The sequence below is a fragment of the Octopus bimaculoides genome, chromosome 7 (assembly GCF_046866305.1).
Source record: "Octopus bimaculoides isolate indiv1 chromosome 7, ASM4686630v1, whole genome shotgun sequence".
Lineage (NCBI taxonomy): Eukaryota > Metazoa > Mollusca > Cephalopoda > Octopoda > Octopodidae > Octopus > Octopus bimaculoides.
In genome coordinates, this window is record NC_142934.1 from 60,728,995 (window position 1) to 60,744,717 (window position 15,723).

The window sequence follows — 15,723 nt, forward strand, 5'->3', positions numbered from 1 at the left end:
ACAAAAACATGACAGTGGAGACAGACAAGGAAACCGAATGAAAACAAACATGGAGGGTCATTAGATCAGAATGAGAGGAACATAGTGATGTGATGTGTGTGTGTATTTATATGTGTGTGCAAAATTATAAGTATATATACATATATGTGTAGTATGTATGAAACTACTGAATCCTTTTATTTGAAATGCATTCAAGAACATCAGGAAGATTATATGTTAATAAAATATAGAAACACACACATATGTTACTGAACAGTTTCAAACTGAAGTCCATTAAAGAGAAGAATGACAAGATGTGACAGAAGGCATTTAAAAGGTTAACAAGGAGAGCAAACAAGGTTGCTTTATACACAAAATACATACAGTCAATAAACAATATCTGTAAAGAATATTCAAGGGTAAACAAAGCAATGAAAAAGATTAACAATAACTGATAAATCAGTTAAAGAAAATGTTTAATCAATACACTCATAGTGTTTAGATAAGAAAGTCAAAGCTTCAGTGCAACATATGGAAAAATGAATTGTATGATACCACTGAGTTGTTTTGTGTAAATTAGTCAGAGATGGCAGGGTTGTGATATTCTGTAAGCCCTCCTAGAGTGAACATTTGCTGCTTTTAGTTAACATCTGTAGGTGAATATTTATATGAAAAATACACATGTACATACATATACACAACCATGTACAGAAATACAAACATCCATACATGCATACACAATAACATATAGGATCACTAGGAAGATGCCATATGGTGAATTTGTTTGTGGAAAGCACCCCCAGCTGGGCCCATCAGTCACCAGTGGAACCACAAGCGGAAAGTGGACAATATTTGTTTGAGTGCAGAGTGTTCTTAATGGTCAATGATGGTCTTCCTCAGTCATCATTCATTCATTCATACATACATACACACACACACATATATAAATATATGACATTAGGAAGGGCATGCAACTGTAGAAACCATGTCAAATCAGATTGGAACCTGGCATAGAAAATGGACGTATGATGATGATGACCATATATATATATATTCTTTTATTCTTTTACTTGTTTCAGTCATTTGACTGTGGCCATGCTGGAGCACCGCCTTTAGTCGAGCAAATTGACCTTAGGACTTATTCTTTGTAAGCCTAGTACTTATTCTATCGGTCTCTTTTGCCGAACCGCTAAGTTACGGGGACGTAAACACACCACCATCGGTTGTCAAGTGATGTTGGGGGGGGGGGGGACAATCACAGACACACAAACATATATATATATCCATATATACGACGGGCTTCTTTCAGTTTCCTTCTACCAAATCCACTCACAAGGCTTTGGTCGGCCCGAGGCTATAATAGAAGACACTTGCCCAAGGTGCCACGCAGTGGGACTGAACCCGGAACCATGTGGTTGGTAAGCAAGCTACTTACCACACAGCCACTCCTGCACCTATATATATATATATATATATGTGGGGCAGGCTTGGGATCAAATGAGGGGTGTGTGGGTTTACCGTGGTATAGTTGCCGGGTTACTGTGTCTGGCGTGTGGGGCAGTCTTGGGATCAAATGAGGGGTGTGCAGGTTTAGCGTGGTATAGTTGCTGGGTTACTGTGTCTGGCGTGTGGAGCAGTCTTGGGATCAAATGAAGGGTACACGTGTCTGTGGAGTGCTCAGCCACTTGCACATTAATTTCACGAGCAGGCTGTTCCGTTGATCGGATCAACTAGAACCCTCGACGTCGTAAGCGATGGAGTGCCAACACACAACACACACTACAACGACAGGTTTCGGGATCAAATAGTTTACTGTGTTAGGGGTGCACAATGACAGTGAGGTACAGTGTAGTAATAGTCTTGTGTGCAAACATGATGCGATGCCTAGTAATCCTATCTAGGGTGTGGTGCAGTCTTACCCCAGTAATCTTATCTATTCAATGAAAAATAATATAAAAAAAATTCATATGTTAAAATTTCAAAACAAATTATAATTTAGAATTAAAATGTCGATGCCAGTGCCGCTGGACTGGCTCCTGTGCAGGTGGCACGTAAAATACACCATTTCAAGCGTGGCCGTCGCTAGTACCGCCTGACTGGCCTTCGTGCCAGTGGCACGTAAAAGCACCCACTACACTCTCGGAGTGGTTGGCGTTAGGAAGGGCATCCAGCTGTAGAAACTCTGCCAAATCAGATTGGAGCCTGGTATCACCTCCTGGTCCACCAGTCCTCAGTCAGATCGTCCAACCCATGCTAGCATGGAAAGCGGACGTTAAACGATGATGATGATGATAAGTTGGGTGTGCATTGCAATGCATTGTAAATAAACGACAAATAAAAAATGTATACGAATACCGAGTGTACAAGTGGATGGGAGACAGACACAGAAGGTCCCTAATTCTTCAATTATCAGCCAAATGGTAATACTCAGTTTTGCACCAATATTGATAAGACTGAGAACTTCCCATGTTGGTGGTGTCCATGAAAGCCATGGAGAATGTAGGGCCTCAAGCAAACAAAACAACACAGAGTGGACATATGAAAGTAAAAAATGTAATTTAAGATAATGGACAAAGAAGAAATAAATAGGAAATAAGCAAAATACAGCTACTTTGATTACTACTGCTATTGTTTCCTTTTATCATCAATACTGTTGGCAAGAGTGGAGGCGCAATGGCCCAGTGGTTAGGGCAGCAGACTCGCAGTCATAGGATCGCGGTTTCGATTCCCAGACTGGGCGTTGTGTGTGTTTATTGAGCGAAAACACCTAAAGCTCCACGAGGCTCCGTCAGGGGATGGTGGCGAACCCTGCTGTACTCTTTCACCACAACCTTCTCTCACTCTTACTTCCTGTTTCTGTTGTGCCTGTAATTCAAAGGGTCAGCCTTGTCACACTGTGTCACGCTGAATATCCCCGAGAACTACGTTAAGGGTACACGTGTCTGTGGAGTGCTCAGCCACTTGCACGTTGATTTCACAAGCAGGCTGTTCCGTTGATCGGATCAACTGGAACCCTTGACGTCGTAAGCGACGGAGTGCCAACACACACACACACAGTTGGCAAGATATGTAAAACTACTCCTGTGGTAGTCCTCCTATATACATCTATCTATACACACACACACACGTCAAACTTTTACAGAAGGGGTCTTTTAAGGTTCCAAGCATCCTTATGACTTGCCAAATATCTTCCCATACTTCCTTTCTCAGACTATTGAAATCAATGACTTCAGAATATACTAAAAGCTTCCTTGTACTTTTACATAAAACAGAACGAAAGCGAAATCGTGATGGCACCACCTTTCGAGCATGATTGTTACTAGCGTCGCCTTCTTGTAGAAACTCTGCCAAATCAGATTGGAGCCTGGTGTAGCCATCTGGATCACCAGTCCTTAGTCAAATCGTCCAACCCATGCTAGCATGGAAAGCAGACGTTAAACAATATTAAAATATTAAAATATTTATTACCTTGTACTTTTTTGATTTTAATTATAGGTCTTTTTTGTGTATTTACTTAATAAATTTTTCTCTATGTGATCGTGGATTTTCATGGATGAATTAAATAATTGTGGTTTGTTTTTTTCTCTAAATCATATATATATATATATATACATACATACACATACACACACATACATACACACACATACACACGCATGCACACACAAATATATGACAGACTTCTTTCAGTTTCCGTCTACCAAATCCACTCACAAGGCTTTGATTGGCCTGAGGCTATAGCAGAAGACACTTTCCCAAGGTGCCACACAGAAGGACTGACTCGCCATTGTCATTGAGAAGCACACTAGTAAAACAAAATTATCAACATTTCATAGTTGGAATAAATGTAATGAGTGCAAAGATAAATTAAATATTTATTCTCCCCAACTGTCTTCTAACTCAGCGTGAGCCCTGCAGCTAAAATTTGGTAACAGAAAAATGTATGGCAGTTCATTGCATATTTATGTTTACACATGTATATGCTTATCTATGAAGTGGGTGCTTCAACATGGCTGCAGTCTAAAGATTGGAATCAGTATAAAAAGTACACATACACAAACTTTTATTCTTTTATTGGCTTCAGTTACTGGACTGCAGCCATCTCATACCACAGCACTGAACAGTTTTGTTGACCATATTGACCTCAGTACTTATTTCATTGATTTCTATTTTGTTGATTTACTAAGTTACAATACATTACAAACCAGTTTTTAGATTGGTTTAAATACAGATACAAGCACATTTACCTACATACAACTTTCTGCACTCTTTCTACCTACCAAATCTTACATACAAGTAATTGATCAACCTAGGGCTATAATAAAAAAAATTTTAAGAAAAAAAAAACATTTGTACTGAACCAAGAACCACATGGTAGCAAAGTGAGTTACTTTAAGACGTCTTTAAATTCTACATCATTGCTTATGATAGTAAACCTAAATTGTCAAACTACCATCAGATAAGTAATAGAAATGTATATTTTGTTTATATTTTCAAGTAGCATTTGAGGTTAACATGAGAATGATCTGCTGTTCACTGATGTAGTTTAGTTTAAGGTCAAGCCTGAAATGGATTTATGATGAAAGATAGTCTAACCATAAAGATCCTGTCCTTTGTTTTTTTTATTTTTAGAGGACATATAGAAATGTTGATCACTTAAAGTAGATGGAATGAGTGGCAGAGGGAGACCTAGTAAGACATGGGATGAAGTATTGAAGGCTGATCTCAAGATACTGAATCTTATGAAAGAGATGACTATGGACTGAGATATCTGGCACATTGCTGACACAGTAGAATTGATACTGGTGCCATATTAAAAGCATCCAGTTCACTCTGTAGAGTGGTTGGCATAAGGAAGGACATCTAGCCATAGAAACCATGACAGAACTGACAATGGAGCTTGGTGCAGCCCCTGGCTTTACAAGCTCCGGTCAAACCATACAACTCATGGAGAATGGATGTTAAATGATGATGATGATGATGATGATGTAATTAGGTTTACTTTATTCAATATGTCCTTCCTTTTTGGTCATGATATTAAAGTTGGTCAGAGGGAGTTTTGGCTGGTTTCTCTATCAGATCAAGGGATCATGTAGTCTTCCTTGCTGACTTGATCTGATGCTTGTAGTGCCTGTTGTTGAATCAAGAGTTAGTATAGGAGGGAAAATGGGTTTGTTATAGTGTTGTATGTTCAACTGAGCAGCAACAAAATCAATAGAGTGCTCTGGTTTTGAGTCACTTAAAGTTAGGTTATGAACTCCATGATATTCCACTGAGATTAACTGTTTAATTACAATACATATTAATTTAGAGAAAAAAAAAAAGAAAAAAAAACACACATTTTCCACTTTTGCTCAGCTCCTAAAGATAGAAGTAAACTGTTTAAGATAATTATTTTAGGCTGTGAACAGTTATATAGAAATTTCAAAGAGATATATAAAAATATAGGCTCTGGGAAAAATAATAATGATGTGCATGATAAAAAAAAACAAAAAAACTAAAAGTAAAAAAATCAACAAATAATAACTAATAAATTCCATAGAATTGAACAAGTTCATGGGCCATACGCTAAGATAAATTTTCCTGTTTTAGGTAGGGTCATTCATCATCATCCTCATCGTTTAACGTCTGTTTTCCATGTGGGCATGGGTTGGATGGTTTAACAGGAGCTGGCTAGCTGAAGAGCTACCTGGGTTCCACATCTGTTTCGGCATGGTTTCTATAGCTGGATGACCTTCCTAAAGCCAAACACTATATAGAATGTTCAGGGTGCTATTACGTAGCACCAGCATGGGTGCTTTTATGTAGCACCAACATGGGTGCTTTTTACATGGCACCAGCACCCACAAGCCCAGAAGATTAGGATCACTTGGCTCAAGAGGGATGCAGGGACAACCACAATCTTACTTAGCTTGACATCTCTTCTCAAGTAGAGCAATCTGCCAGAAGACTTGGTCCCTTGTCATCTCCTCTGTGAGGCCAAACGTCTGAAGACCCTTTCTCACCACTATGTCCTACATCTTCCTTAGTTTACCCCCTCTACACATTCCCTCCACAATAAGAGATCGGCACCTCTTGATACAGCTCTCTTCATTCAAACACATTGCATGACCATACCAGTGCAGTTTTCTCCCTTGCACACTATGTCTGATGCCTTAAATACCCAGTTTTTCTCTGAAATGACTGACACACCATGGTAGGTGGTTGTTAAACAAATAACTAATGGCGTGGGAGTTTTAAAAATATAGTAGGCAGAATAAGAATAGGTTGGAAAATGTTCAGGAAACTATTACTTCTACTGGCAACAAATTGTGAAGGCTAGATTATATGACTCTTAAGTGCAAAGTGTAATGTTGCTTGGTAGTGAGGCATGGGTATTGAAGGTAGAGGATTTGCAAAAACAAAAATAAATAAAATGAGTATGCTCCACTAATTGTGTAATATTAATGAGCATGAATAATGAATTACAAATGAAATGAGAGAGAAACCAAACGTAAAGGGCAACAGATGTAGTGTACAAGAGAAGGCTATGCTTGCATAGGCACATGCTGCATATAGGTGACAGCTGTATAAAGTGTGCCATATACTCAAAGTGAATGGGACCTGTGAGAAAGAGAAACTGAGAAAGATGTGAGTTTCTGTTGATTTGTACTTAATTAGGTGTAGGAGTGGCTGTGTGGTAAGTGGCTTGCTTACCAACCACATGGTTCCGGGTTCAGTCCCACTGCGTGGCACCTTGGGCAAGTGTCTTCTACTATAGCCTCGGGCTGACCAAAGCCTTGTGAGTGGATTTGGTAGATGGAAACTGAAAGAAGCCCATCGTATATATGTATATATATATATGTGTGTGTGTGTTTGTGTGTCCGTGTTTGTCCCCCCCCCCCCCAACATCGCTTGACAACCGATGCTGGTGTGTTTACGTCCCCGTAACTTAGCGGTTCGGCAAAAGAGACCGATAGAATAAGTACTAGGCTTCCAAAGAATAAGTGCTGGGGTCGATTTGCTCGACTAAAGGCAGTGCTCCAGCATGGCCAGTCAAAACACTGAAACAAGTAAAAGAGTAATTACAGGCAGAAGTAAGATGACCAATACTCAGGTGAAACTGCAAATTTTATGAAGTGTATTCCAGAAGTTTTGAGCCTTTTTGTTTAGGAGAGTTAGTTGACTGTCCTAGATTATTATCATTACTATACATCTAATAAGCTGACATACTGACCGACTTTGTTTTATTCTACATTAAACACAGTCTAGTAAACATTGCTTGTCATAGCCGACTTGTTTGCAGAATATACTAAACTGGACAAAAATGCTACAGAAACTTATGAAATGTTCCAGATTGTTCATGGATTAATTTGTATAGGCTGAGCATCTGTTTTGCACTGGCATAAGAGGTTTAAAGACAGTAAACAGGAGGTGAGAGAGTGACAGAATATCAGAGCTGGTTGAGAAAATTCAAAATTTTCTGGATGAAGACCATCATGTGTCTAGAAAGACAATAAGCATACAATCTGGAGTTGGTATGACAACTGTACACAGCATTATTCATGAAGATCTGAATGTATGCAAAATCTACGCAAAGTTTGTTCCCAGGGTGCTCAATGATGTTGTTGTTGTTGGCACTCCGTCGCTTACGACGATGAGGGTTCCAGTTGATTCAATCAACGGAACAGCCTGTTCGTGAAATTAATGTGCAAGTGGCTGAGCACTCCACAGACACGTGTACCCTTAACGTAGTTCTCGGGGATATTCAGCGTGACAAGGCTGACCCTTTGAATTACAGGCACAACAGAAACAGGAAGTAAGAGTGAGAGAAAGTTGTGGTGAAAGAGTACAGCAGGGTTCGCCACCATCCCCTGCTGGAACCTCGTGGAGCTTTTAGGTGTTTTTGCTCAATAAACACTCACAACGCCCGGTCTGGGAATCGAAATCGCGATCCTATGACCGAGAGTCCACTGCCCTAACCACTGGGCCATTGCACCTCCACGCTCAATGATAAACAGAAGGGAAGATGCATTGGTGATAGCAGGGCAATGGTTGAGTTCATTACCTTCAGTCCAAGAGCGCTTGAGTCTGGTGAAGAAAGTCTTATGGTGATGGAAGAGTGAGAATGTGTGCAAACCTAACCAGTTGAAAGCTACAACTTTTGGCTGTCACCTATGCTCCAAACCATGTAAATCTGCAGCAATACTAAATAGTCATTAGTCATCTGAGAGGTCATGGGTGGAAAGCCAGAAATACCAATGACAAGGAAACATAAAAAGATGGTAATCATCTATGAAGATGGAGCAATCACTATGTGTTTGTGTGTGTGTAAATGTTTTATATATATATATATATATATATATATATACATGCACATTTGGTAAGACCAAAACATGAGTATATATACTGTTTTAATTTTAATCAGCAGACATTAGAAAATGAGTCATTGGCCAAAATTTGTTAAGTGCCAAGCACGAAACTCTAAACTCTTAAGTCTAGAGCTGTTGAGGTCATGACAACACCTCTAATGTTGGTACCAAAATAAACTGCATCCAGTACACACTGTAAAGAAGTTGGTTACAGAAAGAGCTTCTAGTCATAGAAATTAAGCCAAAATGAAACTCAATCAATCTGTCTATCTGTATGCACAGAGAGAGAAATGTGTGAGAATGTTGTTGTTTCTAATCTAATCCAACAGTTTTGAGGAGGTGGGGATAGATGATGACATCAATCCTAATCTTAGGCTGTCATGTTAGTTTATTGAGCCCAGAGGTAAGACAAGTAAAGAGGACTTTGGCAGGATCTGAACTATTATTGAAAAGAATTGGAACAAGTAGCTTAACCCTTTTGTTACCATATTTTTTTTTGAGATACTGTGTTTCTTTCAATTAATTTTAAATATAACGAAGAATTTAGTAAAATAACTTAGTTATCATTAGGCTAGTGTTAGGAACATAAATTGTGATTAAGGTTTGATGGAAGATTTGAATTCAAAACTTATGAAAACAAGATATTGATGGGAGAAGACCTATCTACCTGTTCAGGTATGGTGAAATGGATGTTCTCTATCACTCCTATCATTTTCTCTTCTATCACACATTCATCTTTTCATTTACCTATCTTCAAACCCAACAAGCATTACATCTTTAGCACTCTAGCCTTTGTAATTCATGCTTCTAGTGCTCATCTCGAAATCACACTGCTTTTCTCACTCTCATTGTAATATGTAGCCAGTGACACTCAGGATAGCAGAATGTATGTGCTTGAGATTAAGGATGATAGGGTGTAAGTGTGCAAACATGAACATATAAATGTTGTGAACATCATTATTTTAAACTTTGCAGTTCAAATGCAAAAACTGCTTCAACTTCCGCCTGATATGCTTCGTCAGAAATCAACAAATGTTTTGTTTGCTGATTCCTATATACAGACAGAAGTTTTCAGCTCACACCAGTTGACTGATGAGTTGTTTGCCACTGAGGAAACAAATAAAATTGAAACATTAGTATCTGAAAGTCTGTTGGCATTATTTGAAACAGGTGGTTTTAATGCAAAATCTTGAAGAAGTTCCCCAAGGCTAAATCCCATAATGAATGTTGTTCCACGTTTGTATGTACATAAATGTATTATAAATTATGTACACATTGTTGTTTTGATCTGCTGTTTGAAGTGTAATTTCCATGTTGGCATGGGTTAGATGGGCTATTTTTGACCCCTATATGGTTCAAAGAACTCTAGAGTGCAAGTTTAATTTCTGGCTTGGTTTCTATCATGGAATTCTTTTCCTAATGCCAACCACTTCACAGAGTGTATTGCACCAGCAATAGAAAGACTATTGTCTTTGATAAATTAAAATGTATTCTCAGCAGAGCTAACTGTGAGCATTTTATTGTAGTACCAGCACTTGAAATGGATAGGGGTGAGTGACATATAGCAAGAAGATATATGCTGAGAGTGTATGGTGAATGGTGAAACCAAATAGCCAGTGGGGGGCACAGGTAGAGGGACTGACATATATGAAGGTCTGATGAGGTCCTTTAACCTTTTAGCATTTAAACAGGCCATAACCAGCCAAAATATTCTACCTGCTTCATGTTCAAACAGGCCAAATCTCATCTCTCACATTTACCCTACAATATTATTCCAAAATTAAACAACCACATCATTGAAATCTCAAAGCTACAAGGTAATGCATAGCTAATTTTTATCACTGTGAACAAATAAGCATTAGATTTGATAGAGAAATCTGAATGCTAAAGGGTCAAGTATTTCAACCGAAGAAGGCAAGAAAGCTAGGGTGATAAAGATAAGAGAAGAAAGAGTGAGATGGCACAGTGGCATACCTGGTTATACTGGAAGCAATGTATGATAAGCCAGAGGTTTAGTGCTGCCCTTTGTCACATCCGTAACAGTGAAGTGAGAGTGAGAAAAAGTGATTTAGACATAAACAATGGGGACACAAGTGCTAGAGGGATCAGTGATAAAGACAGGTGAGCGATAAGAGAGAAGTGTGATAAGAGAGGCGATAGATAGATGTGTTAGAAGGATAAGAGGCTATCCACATGCAAATGTTCATACATACACACGTATATATATGTATGTATGTATACCTAAGGATATAGAATCATCTATCTGTCTACACACACACAGAAACGCATATATTTACACATATTTTAACATCTGTTTTCACCATACTTCAACAAGCAAAGAAATGTTCTGCACAGGAGACTGAAGTGAAGAGAAAGTGTATGGTTCGATCAGTACAACCGGTGGTGGTGGTGGGGATGAGAGATAGAGGACAGTGAATGATGATATGATTATGCATAGGGGAGCGGAAACAATAGGTAGATGTGAGGAGGGGTGAGGCTACGAGGTGAGGGGGCAGCGAAGGTAAGTTTAGCAGGGTACAAAAATAAATATCACAGCTTTTAAGTACTACCCTTGTATCGAGGTACGTTTTGTCATGGGTAGACGGGTCGCTTGTAGCAATACATATTATTAATCAGTAGACTTTTGTCATCACTCACTCTTTCTCTCACACACAAACACACGCATATATATATGACAATCTTTCGGTAATATAAGACAACGTTATTCATCCACGCAACGTTTCCTCATGAAAGATAAAAGAAGCTAGACTGATAAAGAGGGGGAATGACGTCATCTACTAATACCGAAAGACCGCGTGTAGTGTGCGTGTGTATGTATATATATATATATATGAGAGAGAGATTCTCGGGTACTACTAAAGCAGCGCGTCCGCGCTAGCTAGTCGTGAGTGGTCGATTCTAACCCTAACCCTAACCCTGTCCCTAACCCGCGTGTGCAAATGAATACGTGTTTAGGGTTAGGGTTAGGGTTAGGATCGACCACTCACGACTAGCTAGCGTGGACGCGCGACAGCGCGTTCGGGACCGTGCTGCTTTAGTAGTACCGATTCTCGTGTATATATGATTTAAAGGAAAAGTATCTAATTAACAAAAGCAAACAATATGAAAATAGAAGGAAAAAACAAAACAAAAAGGAAACGTATATAAACAATGAAAGTAGAGGAATGTACAATCAATCAATCAATCAATCTACCTATCGGTACGCATGAAGTGAGAAATTTTTTTGAGTGTAATTATCTCCAATCTAATCCAAGTTTTGAGGGGAGGGGATATACGATGACAAGACCCAAATCTTTGATTGTTACGTTAGTTTACTGGCATTCCCGAACATGTGCTTCCCCACCATCCGACTTTGCAACCTCATAACTTCCAGAGAAATGGATGTAGATAATTTTTAATGAAATTTTCAACAAATACGCTTCTGGTGGAGTACATTCCTATTACATCGGAATTTGTTGTGAGAAACTTTTTTCTGTGGGCGGGAAAGGGGAGCTTTGGAAAATTCACACGAATCAGCTTTGTTTCCTCATAACTATCAGAAAAATGGGTGTTTTGATGAATTTTTTTGACAAATACTATCAAAGTGTGTAAATTATATCGGAATATGATGTGAAAAGAAAAATAGTGAGACACACACATCACAATATTTTTCGAAATTTCAAGTTTCAATTTGTAGATATATGTACTGTGTATTAGTATATTTGTATACGAGCCCACCAGTTTATTTTTCATCTCCGTATTTCTCTACATATTTCACTAAAAAAATTCTGAAAAAAGTGAAAATTGAAGAATTTGGGGTGGGGTGGGGTTAAATAAAAAAATAAAAAATTTTTTTTTTTTTTTTCCAGAATCAGGTTCTCCGTACTCGAAAATGGGGGTTTCTGTAATAAAAACAAAAAAACAAAGAGGGTGCGATCCATTCTTTTACGTCTGTCAAATGCTAGTTTTACTGAGCCCGCTTGTAAGACAAATACAGAGAACTAGGAATGAAAAGAACATGTAACTCAGGGTTTTTTCTTTTTTCCTTTCTTTTTCGACATTTTAACGATTCTCCCAGTTCAAAAATTGTCACCCAGAAAATACACACCCTCCGAAAAGATAAGTACTCTTATCATTAGATTAAAGGGAAAAAAATCTTTTGTTTTGTTTTAATCGGACGAACACACACACACACACACAATATCGATACATTTTTTTTTCTTTTGTAAATCAATTAATTACAGATAAAGATCATTAATCACCGGAGTGTTTACAATATCAGAGGAACACGATTATCAACAATACAATATATATACGAATGAATTCATGTGTAAATAATAACGACTTGCCTCTCCGAAATGGAAAGCTGATATGATGATTAAGACGAAGCCGAAGAAGAACAACGTTGTACCATATTTATAAGAGAGGATCGTGTAGGCTTGTCGCTGGATGAACTTGCAGAAAGTTCTCATTTTTGTCAAGTAAGCGTTGTAGTTTTTCTCAAGAAACATGAAACAAGTTGTGCGAGAACACCCCTCCAGGTACTTCTAAATCCATAATTGTCTTCAAAACGTGGCGCTGTTTTCCGAGATATGGATTGTTTGAGTCACATGATAAGAATTTAACTTCCGTCGTGTGCAAAACCGGACTTAAAACGGTGATCAATTAAAAAGCTTACTGCTTTAAATTATTACCATCCAATAAACGTGAGCATGTAAAGGTGTGTTTCTTTTGGTATGTAGGCGTGTCTAGAAGGATTTACGTGTTTAACTAAGTGTGTGTATATATGTCTATGCGCACGCGCGCATGTGTATAGATAAAGGTATGTGCAAAATTATAGCCTTTCTGCTTTTTACTAGCCTATATGTGTGTGTGTGTGTGTGGGGGGGGGGGTACGTGTATGGCTGCGTATTATGTATGTATGTATATCCCTATTTATTTACCTTCCTCTCTCTCTCTCTATCTCTCTCTCACACACATATATATATATATATACAGAGAGAGAGAGAGATATCCATCCACCCAGATAGATAGATAGATAGATCCATCCATTCATACATATCAGTATTGCCAACTTAAAATCAAAATTTTATGCTAAATTTTAGTAGAAAAAATACCCCCCCCCAAAAAAAAAATGTGAATGTAATTTATGTATGTTAACAAATTAGCACGGATATCACTCCAAAAGCACAGCCATGGTCACAACCATGGCTGTGCTTTTGTGAACTTATTTTTCCCGAGACACCCCCGGATAGTGGTAAAAATAGCTTTTCAACCATAACTTTTACATCAGTGAAATCCATAAGTTCCTAACATGAGTTAAGTCCTCTGTCTTATAGATTAATTCACCTTACTACAATGCCTCCGAAAAAATTAGATTTGCACTACCTAAGCAATCTCGGCGTAGGAAAAGAAAAAGAGCTGAAGAGACTGACTATGAGCAGACTCATTAGTAAAATATAACTTTTGGGGCCGAAATATGGCTATAAAAGCTTGCGGATATGCCGCTAGAAAACATTTAATAATATCAAAGCAGTAACTTTCATAAATCAGGGTATAATTTTTGAAGACTTATTCTGAACCCAGTCAACGACGGGTATTTCTGCTAGCCACAACTACAACCGCTAGTGGCACACCTATTTGAGCACTCAGAACATATATCTATTAATGTGATTCATCCTGACCTAAACTGAATTCTTCATATCTTCTGTATAAATATATATATAAATTCTGTATATACACACATATATATATATATCTAAATATTCTTAGAGGAAAGTGGGTTATACATCTTTAGATTGTATACCTGACTTCCTACTATAAACTTAAAGAATATAACGGAACGCTGAACTCCAGACTAAACAACTTAAACAACATTTATTCAGGTGGTAAACATATAAACACATCTTTAGTTCTTGTTGTTACAGCTACTGTGTGTATGAGCATAGTTGTTGGGACGTTGTTCTGTAGTTGTGAGCGAGCTGTCGAGTGTAAGTCCGAAAGATGTAGAGAGACAGCTTAAACACACGTCCATGCTCAATCGCTGGCCAGCGAGAAAGAGAATGAATTGAGCGGGAAAGTTTGGTTGTTTTATTCTACGCATGCGTGAGACTACGCATGCGCACGGCGTTACTACAGAGCTCCCTTGCCAGTGCTGAAACGCACGATAAATGAAATCTGTTAGAACGCCTGAGGCAGGATGGCCACTGAAAACCACCCACAAGATGTAGTACAAACACACACAAAGAAAATTAAAAAAAATGAAATGTACACTTGTGAAATACATGCATGCAACGTATAAATGAAATGACAATGACAAAACAACCGTGATGACAACTGTCCAGGAAACTGGAATCACGCGATGTAAAAGTCTGTGTGTTTGTTTTCCCTGAAAGGAAAGAAAATGTATGAGTGCACAAGTGTGTGTGTAAGAAAAAAACACAGAACAAGTGAAAGTGTCTGTAGTATAGACTGCGAAAAGTCCCAAAACACCGAGATAGAGTACATTGATGAAGACGTCGGCGCAGGTACTGCTATAGCTGTGTTCTGTATGTGTGGTGGCAATGATCTGTTGAAACATGGGGACGTCGGGGGGAATGCTTGTAGTTGGTAGTAGTAATTGTTGTCGTCACGGTGGTAATCTTGGTTGGCGCACGACGCTGGTGGCGAAAAGGCTGTTTGGTGATGAGTGTTTGAAGAGGTACGCTTTTGCAGAACGATCGACACACAAATCTCTGTGCGACCATTAGCGAAAACCTCGAAGAAAAATTTTCTTAACCCAAGATGAAAAAACGACCGTGCGAAATGAATAACAAGAGTTATTGTGTGGCATAAAAGATGTATGTGTAATGTGAGAGTGTGAATGCGACATATAAGAACATAAAAAGCAGGCCGTAATTCCTGTCTGTTTTTCGTGAGTGGAAAAAATCCACTCTAACAGAGGCGAGAATTAAAACCGCTCTTGTTGAGTCGTGTTGACTATGGTTGGAGATGTTGGTAATGTGTAGTTCAGTCTCCATGGCCGTATTTGTTCTTTATTCGGGCTTCACCAGTTATAGGTTGGTAGTCCAGAGTCCATGCTGCGTTTTTCTTCGTCGGGGGTCACCACTTTAGTAGAAAGCGGGTTATTGCAGCTCAGCGGGCTGCGTGATCGAATCACGTCGGGGGTCACCAGTATAGTAGAAAGTGGGTTATACATCTTTAGATTGTATACCTGACTTCCTACTATAAAATTCTAGAATATAACGGAACGCTGAACTCCAGACTATCAACTTAAACAACATTTATTCAGGTGGAAAATATATAAACATCTTTAGTTCTTGTTGTTACAGCTACTGTGTGTATGAGCATAGTTGTTGGGACGTTGTTCTGTAGTTGTGAGCGAGCTGTCGAG

At 38.6% G+C, this 15,723-nt stretch overlaps 1 protein-coding gene across 3 annotated transcripts in view; it reads right to left on the minus strand.

The window, feature by feature from the left end:
* Positions 1-12,938, minus strand: part of LOC106867695 (N-acetylglucosamine-1-phosphotransferase subunits alpha/beta) — a 61,074-nt gene extending 48,136 nt beyond the window's left edge. For all 3 annotated transcript variants that reach the window (XR_016242637.1, XM_089355380.1, XM_089355379.1), the window contains exon 1: positions 12,680-12,938. Coding sequence is in view for 2 of the 3 variants with exons in the window: in XM_089355380.1 (XP_089211506.1) it covers positions 12,680-12,841 (162 nt within the window). In the remaining variant the exon portion in view is untranslated. The remainder of the gene's footprint in view (positions 1-12,679) is intronic.
* Between the last annotated feature and the right edge of the window lie 2,785 nt (positions 12,939-15,723).